Here is a 24,271-nt window from a genome sequence, read left to right as displayed (position 1 = left end):
TGTGGGTGGTGTGTGTAGACATGCGGGTAGTCGCAGTGCCCCAGGGAGCGGGCCTGGCCCAACGGGTGGGCAGGAAGCTGTGTCCGATGGTCGTCTGCCTCATCCTTCACTGCTGTCCTCTGCACCGGCTCCCCCGCGGGGCGCTTACACACTGCGGTTGGCCCTCAGGTGTCTGTCCAGGGTCTGGAATGACAAAGGTGGGTGGAAGGGGGGTGGTAGGGTAGGGGGTCATGTGGAAAACATTGTGCATCTATATGTTCGTGCTGAGGATAGTTGATAACATGAATCCTAAGTCTGGGTGAAAATTGCGACAGAAATAGTGGTTGGGCTTCCAGAATCCCTGTTAGGATTTAGTGAATCTACTCCTCACGCCTCTTCTCTTCTCTTCTCTTCTTCTCCCCTCCCCTCACGATTCCTCTCTTAATCGTAGCAGTGGTGTGACAGTGTTTAACAACTGACTCCTTACAAATAAATAAATAAATAAAGTGCCTGTAGCGCTTGCTGATTTCCCGGGTGTAAATACCCCCACCAAAGCTAATGTCAAGATATTGGCATGATGTCACAGAACACCCACAGGTAGAATGTTTGGCCTCAGGTCGCACAGCTTGCAGGAGCTGCTTAGCTGGACTAGAGCTGTGGCTGACACACATAGGAGGTACCACCATCATAAATACCATCTTCCCCCGCTACGCCCACAGCCATCAAACACTGCAGGAGGCTCACGGCGTAGAGCGGTTCCTCAGCCTCAGTTCTGTTGCTGATTGGGGCGACATTTCCGTGAGCCTTGTAGGATGTCTGGCAGCATTGCTGATTCCTACCCACCAGATGCCGTGGCAGCAGCTGCCCCGCGGCCTCGTACACCTGTGACAACTAAAATCACCTCTCGATGTTGTCAGATGTCCCTCGGGAGGCAAGACGGACTGAAAACGACTGACGTAGAGATGCTCTCAGAGCCTTCATGATCAGCCCGTGGTCATCACGAATGTCTCTCATCACAGGCCCTCAGTTGTAAGAGTGTGGTCCTGGTAACCTCACAGCGATGGGAGACTAGCAACCTGTCAGACATGGCAGTCGGTGGGGTGCTGAGTGCTGGCTGCACGTGACAGTTGACAGCTGTGGGTTTGTTTAACATCTGTGAAGTGGGAAATAGACCAGCTCTTACCCCAACAGATAACAGTTGGTGTGTTTGTCATGCTACTAACCAGCAGTGCATTAACTTGATTCTGGGTCCTCATCACTCCTACTTGTGGACGTTGAAAGGTCGCCACCTAGTGGCGATCTCCAAGACTTGGTATTGCACATGGCTCCCCGGGATCCTAGGGGATCCTGGGGGTGGGAGGGACCCATTCTGAAGAGAACATTGAGGCTGATATAACCTGTGTGAATAGCTCGCTTGGGAATGGGAAAATGTATCGTTTAGTGCATTCCCAAATTACAGTTTTTGTTTTCAATATTTATCAGTGAAAATGTTCATATACGTGTTACCATATTTTTTCTTATTTTCTCTTAAAATCTTGCTTATTATGTTTACTTCATTTTGGATAGTTTTTCTGAGTTTAACCTCAGTCTGCGTAATAGTTACCCTGACTGTTTAAGGAGATGCCATGGGGACACAGGATGCATCATGAAGTCTACGAAAAAGTGGGCTGTCTTCAGAGCTGAGTTTGAAACATGACTATTAATCGCAGAGGCCTGGGGCCGGGACCTGCCGCTGCGGGTTAAACCACCCAGACCGCTCTTTAATCCCATCAGCACTGATGCAGTTTTGGTTTTGTCTTTGGAAACCTCTTTGAAAGCGGAAATAATGTGTCAGCTTACTTTTTGTTTATAACAATAACTAGTATTCAGTTTGCAATTTCAATTTCAAAACACCTTAGTTTTCCATGCCAGGCTCTGAGTGGTGTAGACTCCTCCCCTGTCTGCAGCCACTGCCAGCATACATTCGCAGTTCATGTTGCCCACACACATGATTCAGAAACCCTCGGTAGCAGTTAAAATCATCCCCCACTCACATGCATGTCATGGGAAGAGTCCAGTGAGTTGTCAGGGGCTTAGGAGTCAGAAAAGGTTTGATTTTTAAAAGATGAGAATAATTTTCCAAGAAAATACTTTTCAAAATGCCACTTCTTCTGGCTAAGTTATCTCCTTCTATTTGAACAGATGCCTTGGCTTATGTGCCCCACTCTTCCAGGAAGTGAACATGCTGATATGAATGTCTGCATATGTTCAAACGCATGGGTTACCATTCCGAGTAGCTCCTGTGCCCTCTCCCATGCCATCCTGTGCAGACTGCCCCTCGCCCAGCTTCTGCAGTTCCCCTCCGGCTGCGGCTCCCTCCGCTCAGAGCAGTCACTGTCGGGGCGCTGCGTAGTCTCACGTTTAGGCATGAGAAGCTTCTGTTACTATTGAACTCCAACACACTGACCATAGTTTTCTCAGTCCGTGCTGCTAACTATGAAAATTCCATTGACTTCTGAGTTCTCTCGTCCTTGGTTTCTTCTTAGAGAAGGCGAGGACTCTTTGGGGATAAAGAGCCAGAACATAGTTAACCAGCCCTGTGGAAACAGGGAGGTTGGGCTGAGGACGTGGCCACTCCCCACGCAGCCTTCAGAATGGGGGTTAGGAGGGGAGCTGGGCAGCTGGAGGGCATCGCTCCGGTCTCCGAGGAGCAGGCTGGCGGGGCCACTGCACCTCCCTGTGCTGCTTTGGTCTGGTCTGCCTTGGGGGTGGCGAGGAGAAGACAGTGCGCCGAGAGCGTGTAACGAGCACATGTCAGCTTCGTGCTGGGAACCATGTGAAGCATTGAAGAGTTAGAAAGAGTAAACCCACGAACTACAATCCAGGGTCCTTCACATTTTTGTTGTTGGGGGAGGGGTTGTTAAGCAGGCACATACGTAGCTGACTGTGATCTATGACAGGCGAGCACATTTAGAAACTGCTCATGAACAGCAAAACCCGGCCCAGTGAGGAGGCTCATTCTAGAAAACGAACACACTGGATACAATGTCACACTAACACACTGGATACAATGTTACACCGACACACTGGATACAATGTTACACCGACACACTGGATACAGTGTTATACCGACACACTGGATACAATGTTACACTGACACACTGGATACAATGTCACACTAACACACTGGATACAATGTTACACCGACACACTGGATACAGTGTTATACTGCCACACTGGATACAATGTCACACCAACACACTGGATACAATGTTACACTGACACACTGGATACAGTGTTATACTGCCACACTGGATACAGTGTTATACCGACACACTGGATACAATGTCACACCAACACACTGGATACAATGTTACACTGACACACTGGATACAGTGTTATACTGCCACACTGGATACAGTGTTATACCGACACACTGGATACAATGTCACACTAACACACTGGATACAATGTTACACCGACACACTGGATACAGTGTTACAACGACACACTGGATACAGTGTTATACTGCCACACTGGATACAATGTCACACTAACACACTGGATACAATGTCACACTAACACACTGGATACAGTGTTATACTGACACACTGGATACAGTGTTATACTGCCACACTGGATACAATGTTACACTGACACACTGGATACAGTCTCATACCGACACACTGGATACAGTCTCATACCGACACACTGGATACAGTCTCACACCGACACACTGGATACAATGTTACACTGACACACTGGATACAATGTTACACCGACACACTGGATACAATGTCACACTAACACACTGGATACAGTGTTATACCGACACACTGGATACAGTGTCATACCGACACACTGGATACAATGTTACACCGACACACTGGATACAATGTCACACCGACACACTGGATACAATGTTACACCGACACACTGGATACAATGTTACACTGACACACTGGATACAATGTTACACCGACACACTGGATGCAATGTTATACCGACACACTGGATACAATGTTACACCGACACACTGGATACAATGTTACACCGACACACTGGATACAATGTTATACCGACACACTGGTTATACCGACACACTGGATACAATGTGACACCGACACACTGGATACAATGTTACACTGACACACTGGATACAATGTGACACCGACACACTGGATACAATGTTACACCGACACACTGGATACAATGTTACACCGACACACTGGATACAATGTTACACCGACACACTGGATACAGTGTTATACCGACACACTGGTTATACCGACACACTGGATGCAATGTTATACCGACACACTGGTTATACCGACACACTGGATGCAATGTTATACCGACACACTGGATGCAATGTTACACTAACACACTGGATGCAATGTTGTACTGACACACTGGATGCAATGTTACACTAACACACTGGATACAATGTCACACTAACACACTGGATACAATGTTATTCTAACACACTGGATGCAATGTTATATTGACACACTGGATGCAATGTTACACTAACACACTGGATGCAATGTTATTCTAACACACTGGATGCAATGTTGTACTGACACACTGGATGCAATGTTACACTAACACACTGGATGCAATGTTACACTAACACACTGGATGCAATGTTACACTAACGCTGGATGCAATGTTACACTAACGCTGGATGCAATGTTATTCTAACACACTGGATGCAATGTTATACTAACACACTGGATAAAATGTTATTCTAACACATTGGATACAGTGTTATTCTAACACTGGATACAATGTTATCATTACTCCAGGAAGGCTGGTTCCTGTGGATTTAACACATCAAGAGTAAAATTCTTACCCAGAATGCACCTGCCCCAATAGTATAGGCTGTGACCAGGCTGAATAACTGTAGGTGGCTGGAGTGCTGTTCTTTTTATGTTTTTAACATAAAAATTGGGAGGAAGGTCCAGAGAGTTCCTATATACACCCGCCCCCACACATGCAGAGCCTTCCCCGTGATCAGCATCCCCATGGGAGTCCGTAGGGAATAAGCGTTTTCTGTCAATATCGTACACTGAGTTAAGGCACAAGTGCGTAATGATGTATAGCCACCATTATGGGGTACACAGCGTTTTCACTACCGTAAAACTCTTCTGTGCTCCCCTGTTCACCCCACCCCCACCCCTGGCAACCTCTGACCTTTGCACTGTCCCCATAATCTCGCCTTTTCCAGAATGTCATGGTTGGACTCATGGACAAGGCTGTTCATTTTAAAGTAATAGCACCGTCTCCATCGAGAAGTCTGTGCACTTGGCGTTTGCAGTGGGATCTGATTTCCACGGCTTCTTTTCCCAGGGTCCCCGTGGTCCGCAGGGAATTGATGGGGAGCCAGGTGTTCCTGGCCAACCAGGGCCCCCGGGGCCTCCCGGGCACCCGTCCCACCCAGGACCCGACGGCATAAGCAGGGTGAGTTGGAAGCATCGTTCATGTTTCTATCATATAATAAGTTTTTTATTTATTGCTGTGATTTAAAATCATGTTGGTTCAGCTGTTGGCCCTTGACTGTAAGAGCCCCCAAGGGAATGCAGTGCTGCTATGAACAAGGATAAAACTAAGAAATCCACAGGGAATTGTTGGGAAACGCAAAGCAGCTTTTTTTTTTTTAAGTGCTGGTTCAGAGGCCGTGCTCCAGGCCAGCCCTGGGCCTGTGAACTCTGTTTCCTGCTGATTCTAAGGACCCTGAGCAGGGCCCCCCCTGAAGGAGAGAGGCTCAGGGGGCGACGAGATCCGTGTGACTCCCCACCAGGGAGGACGACACGGCTCCGGTGGCGCATGGGAAAGGGCCACTGAGCGGCACTGCAAATGTGCCCGACGGTTCCCGAGCCTTCGTTTCTGTTGGAAGTAAAGCAAATGTCTTTCCGACCGCCTCTGAGTCCCTGGTGGCAGACGGGGGATGTGTGAGTGGGCTGCACGGCGCAATACGGGAAACACATGGGCCCTGAAACAGGATTTCTGTTTGACAGCAGTTCGTCCCTTTGTTCTGATTGTAGAAGGAACTGCCAATCTGTGTTTTCGAACGATGCACACATTCTTTTCGCACTAAAACCTGGAGATTAATGGGACATTGGAAATGTATGTGGACGGTTTTGGTCAGTTGGGTTAGCAGAGTGTTTAGATATGAGAGAGAGCAGGTCCAACTGTTGCCAGTTCTTGGAACATTCAGGAATTCCACTGAAATGTTTATAAAAGTTTTATTAACTTACAATAAGTACAGTTTAAAACTTGCTGGCCACGAGCAGGAAGGTAGAATCCCAGCTGAGTCGCATCGTCCGACATGGAATCCAGAGTCTTTAAAAGCTCCTTGTAGGTGCGTGCAGACGTTGGCCTGCCAGACCCTGGGAAGCAGCCCGATAGAGATTTACGACTGAAGTGGATTAGACCGGCTCCGTACCTAACAGCACGATCCATGACTTTATCGAGTCTCAGACATTTGGCTCATTGCAGCCATCATTCTGAAACAGGATCGTCATAGAGCAGTGGTTCCCAACCTGCTGGCCCTTTAAATGCAGTTCCTCATGTGGTGACCCAGCCATAAAGTTATTTTCGTTGCTACTTCATCACTGTCATGTTGCTACTGTGATGAGTCGTCATGTAAATATCTGATATGCAGGATGGTCTTAGGCGACCCCTGTGAAAGGGTCGTTCATCCGCCAAAGGGATCGCGACCCACAGGGTGAGAACCGCTGTGATAGCGATTTGGTGGGAGGCCGTTCAATCAAAACGCACACAGTGGAAAACAACTTGATCCTTTTCTCGCTTAAAGCAAAAGTTTACAACGATTCTTAGTGGGGCGGCCGGGGAGCGTGCGCACATTCCCCTGTGTAGTGGGTTAGAGACCTGCCTCTGACCTGCACTGTCCAACGTTGCTTTGCAGCCGTTCTCAGCACAGATGGCCGGGCTGGACGACAAAGCCGGACTCGGCAGTCAGATGGGGCTGATGCCGGGCTCAGTGGTGAGTGCCCAGTCCCTGCTAATGACAGGACCTTGACACGGAGGCCCGCGTTAGCTCGTGAAGAGCAACGGCGTCTCCTCAACACGTCCACCCACGACCCTCAGGCTGTTAGCAAACCCAGCGACGCTCGGGTTAAAAGCCGGTGGCCCATCCACAGCCAGGCCAAGTATTGACATTAATAAATTAATAAAGACTGTCTATATAGTTTACTTATTATTTAAAGAAAATAAGGAATTTTAAAACGTAACCACCGATACCATTTAAAAAGCGTGCTTTCTAAACAAGTGAAACAATTGTGAGAGGGTTGTGTTGTTAGAAATAGTGATTTGGCAGAACTTTGAAACCGGTTTGCCGGTTGTATTCTCTCATTTCCTCTTTCCCTTAATGCCCTGCACCTGCCTCTCCCAGCCCCGGGGCGTCCTGCAGGGACCTGTGACTGTCCGTCCCCTGGGATTTCCCCAGCAGCCGTCAGCTCCCCTTCCTCCAGGAGCCCTTTCGCCGGGCGCGGGGGCCAGGCCGTCCCACCGACGGAGTGGGCACTTTTGAAACCAGCGCTTCATGCTTTTCTGCTCAGAACATAACTCGAAAGCATCCCAGCTGAGTGGAATTTCAGGCAATAAGGGTGAAGCAGACGACGTAGATGGCCGCCTTCCACCCACCCACCCACCCACCCACCCACCCACCGGCGGCCAGCCTTGGGAGTCACTGCTTCAGTGTGTATATTTCTTAAGTCACCAGCAGTATGGTCTCATTCAGTGATTATCTTGGGATCATTTTCTGAAATATATGAGTTTTAATCCATTTGAAGTTTAAATAACATACACATTTATTTTTGTAATGAAACTTTCATTTTCTTACTAGCTAACAATCCAATCAATTCAAAACAAAAACAAAAAATAACTTTTTACCACAAGAACAAGCTTGATTTTGATTTCATTGATTTCACTTTTTAAAATGTGACATTTAAGACGTTGTATGGGCGTTTATTAACCAATTTTTTAAAATTGCATTTCCCTTTTCTTCCCTTGGTTATGACTCCGTGACCCACCTCATGTTTAAATGAAAAGGGAAAGCCCGTGAGGGAACTCCACGTGGACGTTAATAAAAAAGGAATCATCTAGAAAACTCGGCCCCTCCCCCATAATTCCAAGTTCACCTTTGAAACAACCGGGTCATTACTGTTGGCGTTTCATGAGCCTCGGTCCGAGTGGCGCCTTCAGATGGTGCGCCACCGGCTGCAGGTGGAAGCGCTGGGCGCGGGATAAGGCTCGGGGCCTGCAGGACCTCCCGTCTCAGACGTTCCCTTTGACAGGCCCACGGGGGCACAGGCGTGTCCTGCACTTCTCTTTGTGAACCCACAGAGCCTATGAACCCCCACCCCCCGGGCACCCGCTCCAGGCTCCTTGGACTTAGCCGCATTCCAGAGGATACAGCTGGGAGCCTTCATCTCCCGCTGCCCACGCCTCTCTTTTCCAGACTCTAAAGCCAACGCCGCATTTTTTAAATGTTTGACCTAATTGTCACGAAGAGTGCGTAACTTTTCTTCTCACTTGATTTTAGGGTCCTGTTGGCCCCAGGGGACCTCAAGGTTTACAAGGGCAGCAAGTAAGTCTTTTTGTAATTAAATTCCATCCTGTCTCACGGAGAGAAACACATCGAAATAAGGCCTCTGTGGCACGGCTGCTTCAGCTGGCCTTGACGTTGACTGGGTTGAATTCAGTTAATCTTTACTTCCTTCCTTAGAAACGTGCAGCATGATTGCAAAGTTGTGGATGGGCTAAAGTCTTATTGTCTGGCTCCTTTATGTGACTGCCCCCCTGTACAAAGCATTTTCTGTGCCTTTGCTTCTGAAATAACCTGTCGGGATGAAGATGCTCGTAGTCGGTGTGTGCCAGCCCTGAGGCTCTGGAATCAGACCACAGAGGGAAGGCCACGTGGTATTGTTAGAATCAGCAGCCACGGCGACCACGCATGTGCTTTAAAAGAATACACCGCTGCCCGCTTTTCTGCAGCCTGCCGCACACCAGCTGAATAATGGTGCGGAGCTGTTTTAGTTTTTGTAGTGAGTTGTCAGGCAGTAGAACATAATTTTTCCAAAGAAAGAAAGAAAAAAGAATTCTTGTCTCAGTCAATGATACCGTACTGTCATTATCATGGGTATGGAGTTTCACTTTAAGCTATTTTATATCACTACCATTGGTGAATAGAAAACATAGTTGTCATTGAAGAAGAGGAAGGAGAAGGAGAAGAAGGAGGAGGAGGAGGAGGAGGAAGAGGAGGAGAAGGAGGAGAAGGAGGGAGAGGAGGAGAAGAAGGAGAAAAAGGAGGAAGAGGAGGAGGAGGAGGAAGAGGAAGAGGAGGAGAGGAGGAGGAGGAGGAGAGGAGGAAGAGGAGAAGAAGGAGAAGGAGGAGGAGGAAAAGGAGGAGAGGAGGAGGAGGAAGAGGAGGAGGAGGAGGAGGAGGAGGAGGAGGAGGAGGAGAAGAAGGAAAAGGAGGAGAGGAGGAGAAGGAGGAGGAGGAGGAGGAAAAGGAGGAGAGGAGGAGGAGGAGGAAGAGGAGGAGGAGAAGAAGGAAAAGGAGGAGAGGAGGAGAAGGAGGAGGAGGAGGAGGAAGAGGAGGAGAAGGAGGAGAAGAAGGAGGAGGAGGAGGAGGAAGAGGAGAAGGAGGAGAAGGAGGAGGAAGAGGAGGAGAAGGAGGAGAAGGAGGAGAAGAAGGAGGAGGAGGAGGAAGAGGAGGAGAGGAGGAGGAGGAGGAGGAGGAAGAGGAGGAGAGGAGGAGGAGGAGGAAGAGGAGGAGGAGAAGAAGTAAAATGAGGAGAAGGAGGAGGAGGAGGAGGAGAGGAGGAGAAGGAGGAGAAGGAGGAGAAGAAGGAGGAGGAAGAGGAGGAGAGGAGGAGGAGGAGGAGGAGGAGGAGGAGGAGGAGGAGGAGGAGGAAGGAGATAACTCCCACTGACTGAGCACTGTGCCAGCACTAGTCTAGGTTCTCACTGGGCATTAATGATCTAAGGAGATATGAAAGCCTAATGAAGTGGGTGCCATATTATTCTATTTCACAGATTGGAAACCTCATGGAGTTGTGGCCGAGTAAGCAACTCCCCCAGCCCTGTGGCTGGAGTGGCGCCCCAGCGATTGGAGCCGCTGTCCGGCACCTCGGGGAGCGCAGGACTCGGGACTCCCCCTGTGGTTTGTCGATAACTTCTCTGTACTTCGTTCTCATTTCAGGGCGGTGTTGGCCCTGCAGGACCTCCCGGGGAGCCTGGGGAGCCAGGACCGATGGTAAGTGTCACGGACCGATGGTAAGTGTCACGGCAGCACGCAGGCCCAGTGAGACGCAGCTCCTCATAAATGGTGCCCCCGCTGTTCCCTCACCAGCTCGTCACTCCTGCAGCGGGAAGTCGCAGCCCGCCGGGGCCGCGTTAGGGCTGTGTGTGGCCCCTTTCCTGTGGCAGCTCATTGACATTCGGAAACTGTGAACGTGGTCTGCCAACAGTGCTGCGATGTTTGCGTTTGTGAAAGTAAACTTTTCCTGCTCAGCACATAACCTGAGGGACACAACGTAACATTCAGAATATTGATGAAGCTACTTTCTGTTTTTTTATTTGTTTCAACAATATTTTGGCTTGCATCATTGGTGGGTGCAGGTAAATATAGGTAAGTCTTCTCTGTTCCCTTGTGTTTTGTTCTTAGGGTCCGATTGGTGCTCGCGGACCAGAGGGCCCTCCTGGGAAACCCGGTGAAGATGTATGTGGGCTTTCCTCGTCTGCTTTGCGGGGCTGAGGGGGGCTGAGGGGGGTGAAGAGGGAGGAGGGGGGTAGAGGAAGGAGGAAGGGGGTAGAGGGGGGAGGAGGGGGGTAGAGGGGGGCTGCAGGGGCTGAGGAGTGGCAGTGCCACATGAATGTCGCTCGTCCGTTCCCACTCCATTCCCCACTGTCAGCCTCCATTCGTGTCAGACAGTGATAGCTCAGAGAGGATTCACAAAACCTCAAAGTGCTCTCCCTGTGGTGTTGTGAGGTGCTCTCCCTGCCCTGCATTCTCCAGGGTTTCCATTAGGGTTTCCCGTGGGACTCTGCAGTGATCTGCAGGGACAGGTTATGGGCTGATGGCGAAGCCATCATTATTAGGTCGTCATTGAGCGGATTTTATACGCGTTAGGAGGGCAGGGTCAGCATTGCTCTCTGATGCTGAAAAAATTATTTCTTCAGTCAGATCTTTAATTAAAGTTAAGGCTCAACTTCAGATTTTAACATTAAAAACTGATCAAAGAGCAGGATGCAATGACAGCTCTGCTTTTCTGGATTCCTTGTACCAAAGTTGAGGATAAAACTATGGATAGGCCAAGGGACACTAAACGAAGTAAATATTTTCCCGTGATGTGTCATGTGACTTGGTTAAGCAGATTACACTGAATTTGGCCATAAGGAACACATCTGTGGCAGTTCTTAATATTTTTTATAACAAGAAAAGAAATGGCAAGAAGTGTTTTAAGAAACACCATTGAATTCAGTGCCGCATGTATGTCTATGCACGTGGTGAACTTTGATCCTGATGACATGCCGGGCTAAGGCGGCCCAGCATCTCCGGTGTCATTGCTGCTTCTGGATAAATTAGTGGAACGTCACAGCTGACGCTAGAGTGGATCCCGTCAGACGTAGCGCTCAGGGGTGTGCATGTGGGGCATTGGGCACAGTCTTTCTGAGGGAGACGTTTTATCTGCAGTCGCTCTGTCACCTCGTCTCCCAGGAGAATATTCTAACCGGCTTTGCTTCTCTGCTTTCCCTAAAGGGAGAACCCGGGAGAAATGGGAGTCCTGGTGAGGTGGGCTTCTCAGGGTCTCCGGTAAGTCTGTTCTTAGCGACACAGAGCACGCACGTGAGCTTGCCTCTCACTGCCCATGGGACCCAGGTCCCCGCGGAGCGGGTATTCCGCCGGGATGATGGCGAGCTCACTCCCACCTTCCCAGAGCTGGGGGCCTAACGCGGGCAAGGACGGCCTCAGATCACAGCATCTCCACCCCGCGGGTCCTCGTTTATCTCCCTGACGTTTTCGCTCTGTGTTGTTCCCACGCTGGAACCCACAGCTGGAGAGGAACTCCCTGACGTTCTTCCTGCGCCAGGGACACGCCTGGTGGACAGGCGGCCTGTTGGGCTGCTCCGCAAACCCTAACGTTGGCTGAAATTCTGGACTGGCCTCTGGGCCCTGAAACCTTATGAGAAGATGCACTGGTCGCAGCTCTCCCAGCACAGCTGCCCTCCTCTGCCTGGGCTCCCTCCGGCACAGGGCCCTGGCTGCCCCCGCCAGGATGTGGGATCTGCCTGCTTGGCGCACTCTGACCCGCCTTGCTGTCCTCATAGGCCCTCCCCCTCCCCCTCGAGGTGCTACAGGGGCAGTGGGGACAAATAGGGTGATAAGCTAGCGAGTCCTTCAGCATCCCTGCCCTTAGACTTCTCCTTGTGCAACATCCCTGAGCTGACGTGGCCTCCCACTTAGTAGATTTTGTATCATTTCCAAATGTTCCTACTGCTCAGCACATCCAACAATACCGAGTTCCCTGCCAACTGACTTTCTGAAAATGGAGGAGGTTCAATACTAGGATTTTTTAAAAACAATGAATGCTGTTTTTTTCAAGAGAATTTACAGAGCTCTGAGGGTTCTTTAGTTTCAATATAAACCAGTTCCCGGCTGCCTGCTCTCCCCTCCTCCCCCTGCATCCTGGAAAGTCAGCGCGGACACAGGCAGGGTTTAGTTGTGAGCACAGATGTGCGTAGTGTGTCAGCCTGTCCTGGTGCGCACTGCCCTGCGCCCTCTCCCACGGCCCCCATGCGGGACCCTGCCCGGGGGAAGGGTCCAGCCAGCAGGGCCCAGATGCGCTCGGCAACGACCCGCAAGTGGGTGTGATGACAGCCTCGGTCGGCAGGATGAGGAAACTCACGAGCTCTCGCACATCTGGCTCATTTCCTTGTCCAGCAGAGAGATGCAATCACATGGGAATGCCCTTGCAACGGACCAAATCCCCGAAGCTCAGGGGCGATTTGCAACAGCAGAGCTAGGAAAACCCCTGGGGTCTCGGAGGGATGTGGGCTGAGTCTCCTGCCAGGAGGGAGGGGGGGAACCTCAGTAAGGGGCGAATTCCAGTGGAAACACAGGGAGTTCCTAAAAGAAGGGATTCCTGAGCAGGGCTGTGTCACAGAGGAATGAACGGAACTTGTGTATTTGTTCAGAGAGCAAATGGTCTGATGTGTCCTTACTATGATAGCAATGCTCTCCCCCGCCCCCCCTTCACTACAGAAGCATCCTGCAGCGGTCCCAGAGGAATTATTGCTTTGCTTTCATCATATAAAGTTCATTTATTGAGTTATTTATGTATTGATTTACTTAACAGTAAGTGAAGGTGATAACGCAAACGGATGTTGCTCTCTGTGTAAGATTGTGCTGGTGTAAGAGAAGTTCCTTAAAAGCTTGGGAAAGTGCTTCGAGTGTTAAAAGAAATATTAAACCATTTCTTACCTCTGTTGTTTAGTCAATGATTAGTCATTGGATGCCCACGGGCAGGCATAAGGCTTAGTGCCAGGGATATGCAGATTCATACCAATAATTGGTCATCGATAACATCAGTCCATGCTATCCAGTGCTCAGTCGGCTGCTGGCAGTGCTAATGGCTTCAGGTCAGAGTCTCATTAACACAGGCAGTGAGAGTGAGCGAGTCAGTCCCTGGTCCTTCTCTGCTTTAAGAGAGTCTGAGGGAACAGCTGCAAGCATCATTTCAAAAGTCTCACCATTTGCATTTAATTTTTTGTATGATTTCCTTTTTTAAAAAAAATTTGATATGCTTAGGTAAAGGATGCCTAAAATGAACAGAAATTAAGAAATTCCTGAGCCAGCTCATTCTTTCTATATTTGTTGACTTTCCTTTCTGTTGGATATTTTATTTCCTTGATTAGTTTTTTAAACAATTACCAACCCACCAGCTTCTTTCTATCATGTTACTTTAAAATATTTTCTGTTTATTCATTATAATATAATATTTCTTATATCCCACTCTCAATATTTAAAAGGTAGGGAAACTAAAACACATTGGTTTGCTACAAATGCATTTTTCTTTCACCCCAAAGCTTAGGTAAAGGAAGAAAATCACAGTTTTCCTCCTGATTTCCTTCCTGTCACTGACCTGTTTGGGTCAGACACTAGATATGTGGCTGAGGCTGTTTTGTTGTTTGTTTTTGCTTGTTTTATTAATAACACAGTGATGTAATTTGAAATCTTGAAAATGTCATCAAGTCAGTACCTGGCATGAACCGATGTCTGTCGCTGTGAGTCATGCTTCCATTCCGGACAGTTTTAACCTTTGACCCCTCCGTGCATTTTGATAGGTAAATGTGTACTGCTGCTTTTTCTTCTCTGGCTTGTTGGTGAAAAGCTATGTACCAGGTATTTTTTTAGGGAAAATGTGTATTAAGCAATTTCCTGTTCTTATTAGTGACCCTGAAATGCCTTGTGTCCCCCACAGGGAGCCAGAGGATTTCCCGGGGCGCCCGGGCTGCCAGGCCTGAAGGGCCACCGCGTAAGTCAACCCTCGCAGAGGCTGGGGCCGGCTGGGCAGGGCCTGGGGGCATTGCCTTAAATCTGGACAAGCCCGCGTCTCAGTTGTCCGCAATGGCTGTGGTTGAGCAGCCTCCGAGGTCCCTAAAGTGACCGGCTCTCACATTTCTTCTGCATTTCATTTGAGCCTGTAGACACACTGTGAGTCTTACCGCGCACTGAACACTGTGCTGCAGGAGAAGACAGTGATGAATGGGAGCCTCCATGGCTTTCAGCTTCAGGCTCAGAAGGGCTTCGGTTAGGAAAATAGGCAACTGCCACACAGAGGAATAAGTGCAGACCCGGCAAGGGCGCTAATCTAGGGCCCGTCAGCCCAGACGTGGAGGCTGTAGGATGCTCCTCTCTTTATAACTCCAGATAACGCACAACCGTTATACCATGTACATATACAGGTGGAGCAAAAGTAGGCTTGCAGCCTGAGGACGTGAAACACAGTTACTTCCTGCATTCTTATTTATCAATTATTGTATTCATTTCCATACAGATAACTTAAACCTACTTTTGCCCCATCTTGTATAGAAATTATCTATCTATCTATCTGTCTATCTATCTATCTATCTATTTACCTGAAAGCTTGGCTGGTATTTACTCAGTATACTCTGACAGGCCTCTGTTTTGAGTGGTTGAATTTCTGATTAGAATATTTGCTAATCACTAGTTATTAGATAATTTGAACATTATCCCTGCATATAACCCATATTTGATAACTATTTAAACTCTATAACTATTTATTTTCTTGTAAGTTCTTTATCTATAGCTATAGGTTAAATTTCTACGAAGTAAAAAAAATTTGAAAGGTTAGAACATTGCTTGTTGAAAACATTATTTAAAGGGGGAAACTAATATTCTTTGGAGAGACTTTTAAAACATGTTGAGAATTTGGAAACATTTTGAGTAACAACTTTAAATTTGAGGTCCATTTTCATCAGGCACTTTCTGTAATCTGTTTGCTGCTTTTACGCATCTGAAAAGAAAAAACACAGTAAAATACAAATTTGTATTTTTCTTTTTAGGGACATAAAGGTCTTGAAGGCCCTAAAGGTGAAGTTGGAGCAACCGGTTCCAAGGTGATTGTTGATGCCTCAGTGTGACCTCACCATAGCATTTTGGTTGTGTGTCAAGTGCCAAACGCCTTCCAGAACGCCCTAAGTCATTCTGGAGGGAAGAGGAGTTAGACAGGGAGCAGTTAAGTAGATAAACGCACCTTTTCACAGACGAGTGGCGGTAGATTTACCGGGATACACGCTGAGCCCTGGCTTTGCCTCCAAGAGCAGCCACTGTGGCTCTGGGTCCCTCCTGGTGGAGGATGGAGACTGTGTCCATATGACATGTGGCACCATCACCCACCTTCTCACTCGCTCGCTCTTCTTCTCTGAGCCTCACAGAGGTCAGGTGGTCCGTTATCCCCGCCATTTAGCGGCCTTTAATTCTGGGCCTTTGGGCCCTTGTTCTTCCCACGTTTACTAGTGTTTCCAGAGGGAGAGAGAGCAGCAGGACTGCAGAGGACCCTTTAGGGGGAAGTCCCCTGAGAGTCACATGTGCAAAGACATTTGGTTTCAAGTTTCCTATTCCAGAACTTAAAGAAATGCTACAGTCAGTGTCTACTTTGTGACGTTTTACAAAGCCTAAAGTGTTATTAGACATAGGTAGTTCTGATGCTAATTAATGTGACTGTGGATAATAGTCCCATCAATCTTGTTTAAATCCCCAATTTTACGTTAGACTTATTTCTGTAGGAATGGAATTTTTATTGCATTTTGAGAAAAAGTAATTCAATAGACTTTTGAGGTCCTTCAAATGCCCTTCAAATGCCCATTTTGAAAATACGTGTTTAGTATGATACGCATGTGGAGCAAAATGATGTGACTGTCGATGGAGGTTCCTCATATTGTCATGTGATGTCATTTCTGCTGTAGGGTGAAGCCGGTCCTACTGGCCCAATGGGTGCCATGGGTCCTTTGGTGAGTATCCGTTTAATTCTTTGTTATTTACTTGCTTTTTAGATTTTAGTAAGAGAATGTTTAAATGAAACAGACAGAAAGACATGATAACGTTTGCTAGTGAAGTCACCTTGCTTATCATCTGATAGGCAAGCACACTCTAACAATTGCATCCTTCAAGTAGGAAAGCCTTCTTACATTTCAGTATTTTCCTTAACTGTGAGTGCCCTTAGTATTATTTTTTTCCTGTACTCAGTGATCAAATCAGATTTGAGGTGCAGCCCATTAACTAGATTAAGTGAAGTCTATTTAGGTAAGAGGTGGTAGGTAGAGTTTTTCAAACCCAAGAAGTACTGTTGCTTGGTGGCCAAGTATATGGAGTCTCAGCTGTTTTGAGGAGGGTAATCAAGTTGTCCTAGAGTTTACATTCGATGCTTCAAGGGATGTTCTCTCTCTTATCTGCAGGGTCCCAGGGGAATGCCAGGGGAGAGAGGCAGGCTTGGGCCGCAGGGCGCTCCGGTAAGTCTGTGTGCTCCAGTCTGTGATGCTTTACTGAATATGCATTAAAAATGAGCATAACAATGCTGGTTACCTACTTTTAAATGTTTTCCTTTTTCTTATGGAATAAATTTAGGTTTACAGGAAAGTTGCAAAGATAGGATAGAGTTCCCATGTAGTCTTCACCTAGCTTCTCTGAGTGTTCACATTTTACATTACATTTGCTGCCAATTTATTTTAACACAGAAATTAAGAAAACAGTGAAAACATACAACAGCATGGGATATAACCCGTGGAAAAGCATACGCCTTGGCACAGTAATAACATTATACTAACAGGTGACATTTATCAAGCGCTTATTATTCACTAAGCATCCTTTCAAGCATCCTTATTTTATGTTCATCACAGTCTGTCAGTGCAGTGAATGCACCCCTTCGTTGATACGAGTCTCCTGGTCTGTTTTAAAGGTACAGCCTGGGAAATGCCCTTGCTGTGTGTCCCCGTACCTCAGGCCTCGGTGGGGGCCTATTCCCCTGACTCCCTCCACAGCTTGCGGAGGGCCCAGCTGCACTTGCTAATATTACAGCCTTGCAGTTCATTGCACTGCCCCCACTTGGCTTCTGACAGTGAGGGACTGCCACTTGGCCTCCATTATGCTGACTTGGTCCCCATCAGTGTTAGGGACCTCAGATGTACAGCACCCCCTCCTGTTACCCCAGAGCTTCTCAAAGGTGCCGGAGCCCTGGTGTGGGGAGTGAGACCCCCCCACAGGCCATTCCTGGCCCCTTGGGAAGCAGAGGGCCCCCTGGAGACAGTCAGTGTCGCCCTCACCAGCCTTGCACAGGTCGTCTATCTAGTGTCCACTCTCTGTGCGTCCTCTGTCGTCTGCCAGGGCAGCTGTGGCATTTCCGGCTCCGTGGGGGCCTCGCTGTTCTCAGAGAATCGCCTCCCCTGTGAGCACCATCTCCCGGGGCCCTGACCAGGTGCTGAATGTGGGCCCTGGGAGCGTGCTCCCTCCATCCCGTTCACACTCCCCAGCTTTGTGTGTTGTCCTTCTCGGCCTGTGCCTTCGGGACCTTGTCCTACATTCTCTCTCGGGACCCACTTCTGCACGATGCGTGGAATCGGTGGCTCCTGTTGGTGTGGAGTCTCCCCTCAAGCCCATCGCTGTGACTTCATGCTGGTTATGGGTCTGACAGCTGGAGGTGAGGCAGGTGGTGGCGGCGGCAGCGGCATGTGCTGTCGGGAGAGCAGGCTCCTGTGAGCAAGGAGGAAGCACACGCGGTTAGAAGCGGGGCCGGGCCGGTCTGCAGGCCCATGGGCTGCCGGGTGCCGAGACTGCGAAGTTTTGCAGATGTTCCCACGCCCACGCCAAGGCCCCTGCCTTCCAGTCCAGGCCTCCGATCACGGCCTAGGAGCCGAAACACGTTTAGAATTGAACCTCCTCAAGCACTTTCAAACCTCTGTCATTACATCATGGGTTTGAGCTTCAGCTCCCACACCCTGGCTGTGGAAGATGGCAGTATTTTTAAATGCTGCCAAAGAGCCTCATATTGATTCATTGCCATCAGCCTTTCACTTGCTGGATTCACTCAGTAAGACCCATGCAGTGCCATCAACTTGTAATCGCTCTTCCCCCTAAAACTTGTCACATGCCTGAGTTGCTGCACCCACAGCCCCTTGCGTACTCGGGCGCCCCACACAGTGCATGCCTGGAGAGGATCCTGCATCACCACAGCGTGCGGGGGTGCGGGCCATACTCTCTCTACCGCCACGTGGTCAGTGAGGAATCCCAAATCCCATCTGAGAGTCTACCTTCTCAGGCTCCTTCTAGCACCAGTGCCATGGAAGTCTTAGGTCCGGTTTCCCAGAACCTAGCATCATAGCAGACTGCGCAGGAAACCCTTGGGCGGCTTTCAGGTGCCACATTGTGGAGAAGGAGTAAAAGAACCAGGTTTGTCAGAGGGAGAAAGTAACGGGCGTTACAACTGCAGGAACCTGGCTCCGCACATCCTTGGTCATGGGAGCTCTGCAGCAGGGAGGGCTCCTCACTCTTGGGTGGGTCAAGAGCTCCTGTACCCGGTGCGGGGCACGGGAGGGGCACAGCCCTGGGAGAGCTAACCTCTCCTCGATGAGGGCAGCCCGGGGGCCACTGTGCGCCCTCAGCTCACCGCTTCCAGCAGCGGAGAGGGACCTGGGGGACACCCACAGCTTTCACTGCTGCTGAATCTCCTAGTGTGTGCGTGCGATTCATTGTATTTTATTTTTATTTTTACAAGGAGTGCATCCCTCCTCTGCATTAATATGCCTGCAAAGAGATGTTCAAAATTCCACTGTCTTTGATCTAATTTGAGAGATGGTGACACATTCAAGTAAAAAGAATGGTTTTCATCAGTTTCATTCCTTTCAGTCTTCTCTTTCTCATTGCTATAAGGATAGATGGGTTTATTTCTACTTTACCAGTGTTGTATAAATGTGTGTTTTTATTTCTGTTAACTCAGTTAAGTTTGTTGTTAGTTAATATTTATTCTTTAATTTGTAACATGGAAATTTTTATAAAGCAAATGAATCATGAGCAAATAGAGTAGAATCTCGTCTCTTTTTCTCCTGATTAGGGACAACGAGGTGCACACGGTATGCCAGGAAAACCCGGGCCGATGGTGAGTTTTATTGTTTTCATATTCATTCCTGCATTTTTCTACTTTCACACTCACTGACGTCACAGAGCGCCTACTGTGCCCAGCCACTTGGAATAAAAGATGATAAACACACAGTACTTGTCCTTGAAAGCGGACTTGTCTACCAAGGGAGAGAGACGGCAATATAATGGCATACGGCCATTGCTAACTGCTGTAGCACAGACTATGGCTTGAGGTTTGGGGACACTGAGGAGAAAATACCTATTCCTGAAGCTGGAGAAAGGTGTCAAGGAACTTCAAGAGGAACCACCCCCAAGCTAGTCTTGGCAGAGGAATATGTAAATGAGCAAGAGCACAGCATGGCCCATGGTGGGTGGATGGAGACCATGGCGAGCTCAGGAGATGCTCAGAGGGCAAATCAGATTTGAAATTATTTGCCTTTGGGGTCTTTTCTTCCTTGTTACTCATAAAAAGGCAACAAAGTAACTATAGTTAAAAAGGGTTTTTTAAAACACAAAACTGGTGGGATTAAAAGCTAATGGTTGTTAAAAGAAGAACCAAGATAGCCTAGAATGGAATTCCTCCTATGCTAGATGCTTTCAATCCAACCTTTAAGTCATTGGTTTAAACTCTATGCACCCTTCCCAGGTGTGGGGTAGTGACAGATATCTGTTTCTTATTAGCCTGAAAATACTCACTCTAGAGCAGCGGTTCTCATCTGTGGGTCGCGACCCCTTTGGGGGTCGAACGACCCTTTCACAGGGGTCGCTTAATACCATCGGAAAACACATATATAATTACATATTGTTTTTGTGATTAATCACTATGCTTTAATTATGTTCAATCTGTAACAATGAAAATACATCCTGCATATCATATTTACATTATGATTCATAACAGTAGCAAAGTTACAGTTATGAAGTAGCAACGAAAATAATTTGATGGTTGGGTCACAACATGAGGAACTGTATTAAAGGGTCGTGGCATTAGGAAGGTTGAGAACCACTGCTCTAGAGTGTCCAGAGGATTCTTACGCATCATTTTATAAAGATAGTCCTAGATTTTGGTATAAAACATAACTTTCGAAAAAGTATCTTTATTAATTGGTTAACACACATTTCATTTTTATATTATTATTATTATTATTTCACAGAGGAAGGGAGAAGGGAGAGAGAGAGAAACATCAATCATGAGAAAGAATTATTGATTGGCTACCTCCTGCAACCGCCCCCCCCCACCCCCGACTGGGAATCCAGTCCACAACCTGGGCATGTGCCCTGACTGGGAATCTAACCATGACCACCTGGTTCATAGGTTGATGCTCAACCACTGGGCCACACCATCTGGGCAAAAATACATTTCTTAAGCAACTGTTTTCAACAATTTGTGGTTGTTACTGACTCAATCTGCTATGCTTCGACTAGGAGATCCTATTATATTTAACACCCGTGGACATGAGTATTAGACATAATAGGATTTGGCACTATTTCATTTCAGTGTTGGCAGGTACTTATATTAAAATACACATCGCTTCTCGGCCTTTTGGCTAAGATCAAGTGTAGTATCTGTTCTTATCAGTTTAAAATACACTATTATTTTTGTGATTTCAAAGTACTAAGTGGATTATTCTTATATTATGTGTCAAAGTACAGAATTTTGTGAAAGACTAAATGATGACTTATTTAGACATTGATTAAGATACATGTCCGATCACTTTTCTGGTTTCTGTTAATAGGGTCCTCTTGGGATACCTGGCTCTTCTGGTTTTCCAGGAAATCCTGGGATGAAGGTAAAGCGTTAATATATTTAGCTCTTAATTACATGAATCCCAAAGTGAAGAATGTCATTTCATTTACCGAAGAGCAAGGAGGTTGCTCTCAACTAAGGAAGGAGTCTAGACGCAGCGGTTCTCATCCTGTGGGTCGAGAACAATGAAAATACATCCTGCATATCAGATATTTACATGATGATCCATAACAGTAGAAAAACTACAGTTACGAAGTAGCATCGAACATAATGTTATGGTTGGGGGTCCCCACAACGTGAGGAGCTGTATTAAAGGGCTGCGGCATTAGGAAGGTTGAGAACCACTGGAGAGTATCCTCTGTGTCCATACGGTAGGGAAAACGTAAAGAAAATGTAAAAATGATATTACTAAATAAGATGTAACCCAAAGAGAGTGACTTACAATCACACAGCTGTCCGAGAACCTGCTGCGGTAGACCCTGACGCAGACCCTGTGGCCGCTGCAGGGCAACGGTTGGATCTGAGCTGGGATCTGCCCTTGGCCACAGGGCCTGGCAGTAACAAACAGCAGAATGTTCTAGACAAGAGTCTGCAGGGAGTCAGGCCGTCCAGGCTGTTCTCTCACAGGAGGCAGGCTCTCACTGCCCCCCCCACCTCCCCCGCCTCCTGCCTCTCCCTCCTGACCACTAAGGGGTGGACGGAGAGGCTGTTCGGCACTGCCCGTGGGAACGGACTGACGCGTTCTGCTGGGGCCGTTTACCTTGTAGAGGATCACAGTTTGTTCCCCTCCTGGAAGCTGTTGGCCAGCCAGTGGGATAATCTGTGCACACAGAGGGCTTTGCGTCAGGCCCTCAGGGGGGTCCCTGCTTTTCAGAAACTGTCTTTATTGTGGAAGTGTTACAGACGTCCCCCTTTGTTCTCACTGGCCCTCCACTCACACCTGCCCGCCCCAGGCCTGCACCACACGACTGTCTGTGTCCGTGGCTTACGCATGTTCGCTCTTTGGTTCATCTCTGCGTCTTGTTAGTAGTTCTACTCGAATTGGACGTGAGCTTCAAAAACGAACACACGCTCAGTCCACACTGACCCTCAGACACTCCCTGAAGCGCGAGCAGCATCGAGCCTAGTTGTTCTCAAGCCTCTCCTGCCCCCTGTAGCCTCTGCCCCGGGGTCGGGGTCGCTGCTCTCCGGAGCTGCCCTGGGTCTTTCACTCCCCGTCCCTTCCTCACGACAACTCACTCAGCGCAGGCAGGTGGGACCTTCTGTTCCCCATACCTGTTCTGCTCCCCGAAGTCCTAATCCTGCCCTCAGCCCCCTCCCCCTTCCCGTGAGGCCCTCGCCCTCGCAGGAGCCCGGCTGAGGTTAAGGGAAGAACCTCAGGGCGCCCGGGACTGGGATCCACAGAGGGGCAGCCACACGCCACCCCGCTCACAGGGTGCTGCCAGCACTGCCTGTGGCTCCTGAGAGCTGCTGGTGAAGTCCGACACCGAGCATCCCCGTGAGACGCTGGGTTTCTGTGCCTCTAAGGGCCCCCCATGGCCCTGGCCCTCGGCTGGAGCACACCCGCCGCCGCCACCGCCACCGCCACCTCCGGCTCTTCGCATCTCCGCGAAGGGCGACGGGTTGAGCAGGGAGTCCATGTGGTTTCTTGGTTCCCATGAGCTCCCTCAAGCTTCGGGTTCGAGTTCTGGAATGTCAGCATTAGGTATACCTGGGTACAGAACATGGCGGGTAAAATACAGAAACCTAGTTAAGTTTGAATTTCAGTTCAACGAAGTATAAATGTTGGTACAGATATGTCCCGAATATTTCATGGGACAAACTTATACTAAAATTAGTTGCTGTTTATCTGAGTGAAAACTTAACTGCACGCCCTGCACTGGTGTCCTCTCGGGGCCGCACCCTCAGGTTGGAATAGACGGCTCCCAGGCCGCCCTTAGCGGCCACATCCTGCCCCAAGTTGGGGGGGTGGGGGGGCAGCCACGCCCAGGTCAGGCCCAGCCCTGCAGGGAGCTGTGCTCTCGGCCCCCTTAGATCTGGGCGTAAAATGTGAAACTCAAGGAAGCGATCTACTTGGAATCGTCCCGTGCTGGCATTCTCCTAAGATGGATGTTTCTCTTTCCTCCCCTTTAGGGAGAAGCAGGTCCCACCGGCGCCCGAGGCCCGGAAGGCCCGCAGGGGCAGCGAGGCGAGACGGGGCCGCCGGGGCCCGTGGGCTCGCAGGGCCTCCCGGTGAGTGCCAGGCCCGGGAGGCGGCCGGAGGCCGGGCGTGTGCAGCTCCGGCACAAGGGCGGGCCGCACATGTCCCTTGGCTGCCGACCGCGTGCTTGCAGCTCAGGAGAAGATCAAGTTCCCTGGTGACGCCAGCTGCGTCTAAACGATGGAAAACGTCATCAAAGTTACTTTTATGATGTGATGGCCATTGAATTTTTGGGTGGTGACTTATGGTCTCCCTTTTGGAAGATGGTGGACGTCTGAGAGGACCCCCTAGACATGGCTGCCCGTGTGATAGACTTTTCCTGTACCTTTCAGGGCGCAGTGGGGACGGACGGTACTCCTGGCGCCAAAGGCCCGACGGTGAGCACCTGCGTTTCCGCTGTGTGAAGTTCAAGTGGACACGGGGCTTTGGCCGTTGGCGGAGGCTCCTCCGGTCTCTGCTCACTGTGTCTCTCTCGCTCTGGCAGGGTTCTGCAGGCCCCTCTGGCCCCCCCGGCCTGGCAGGGCCCCCCGGATCCCAAGGACCTCAGGGCAGCACTGGGCTTCCAGGAATTCGAGGCCAACCGGTAACGTCCTTTAGAACCGCTACTGCCGCTGGTGTAATGGGACTGAGCTCGCCGAGAGGGACAGCATCTGACGAGATGCAGTGAAACCCGGGGCGTAACTGA

The 24,271-nt window shown here is 49.0% G+C and overlaps 1 protein-coding gene and 1 pseudogene across 1 annotated transcript in view; both read left to right on the top strand.

Annotated features, from left to right (window-relative positions):
- The window catches only part of COL5A2 (collagen type V alpha 2 chain), a 139,513-nt gene that overhangs the window by 80,505 nt on the left and 34,737 nt on the right, over window positions 1-24,271 (top strand). Inside the window, exons 7-21 of the mRNA XM_036319022.1 lie at window positions 5,311-5,421; window positions 6,890-6,967; window positions 8,528-8,572; window positions 10,190-10,243; window positions 10,655-10,708; window positions 11,750-11,803; window positions 14,472-14,525; window positions 15,577-15,630; window positions 16,480-16,524; window positions 16,969-17,022; window positions 19,617-19,661; window positions 21,376-21,429; window positions 23,520-23,618; window positions 23,919-23,963; window positions 24,071-24,169. Of these exons, the coding sequence (XP_036174915.1) occupies window positions 5,311-5,421; window positions 6,890-6,967; window positions 8,528-8,572; window positions 10,190-10,243; window positions 10,655-10,708; window positions 11,750-11,803; window positions 14,472-14,525; window positions 15,577-15,630; window positions 16,480-16,524; window positions 16,969-17,022; window positions 19,617-19,661; window positions 21,376-21,429; window positions 23,520-23,618; window positions 23,919-23,963; window positions 24,071-24,169 (945 nt within the window). The remainder of the gene's footprint in view (window positions 1-5,310; window positions 5,422-6,889; window positions 6,968-8,527; window positions 8,573-10,189; window positions 10,244-10,654; window positions 10,709-11,749; window positions 11,804-14,471; window positions 14,526-15,576; window positions 15,631-16,479; window positions 16,525-16,968; window positions 17,023-19,616; window positions 19,662-21,375; window positions 21,430-23,519; window positions 23,619-23,918; window positions 23,964-24,070; window positions 24,170-24,271) is intronic.
- On the top strand, window positions 21,167-21,290 carry LOC118662364 (annotated as a pseudogene).

Source organism: Myotis myotis, unplaced genomic scaffold, assembly GCF_014108235.1.
Source record: "Myotis myotis isolate mMyoMyo1 unplaced genomic scaffold, mMyoMyo1.p scaffold_m19_p_8, whole genome shotgun sequence".
NCBI classification, from domain to species: domain Eukaryota; kingdom Metazoa; phylum Chordata; class Mammalia; order Chiroptera; family Vespertilionidae; genus Myotis; species Myotis myotis.
The sequence above is the reverse complement of the archived record's forward strand: the minus strand, read 5'-3'. Positions and strand labels throughout refer to the sequence as shown.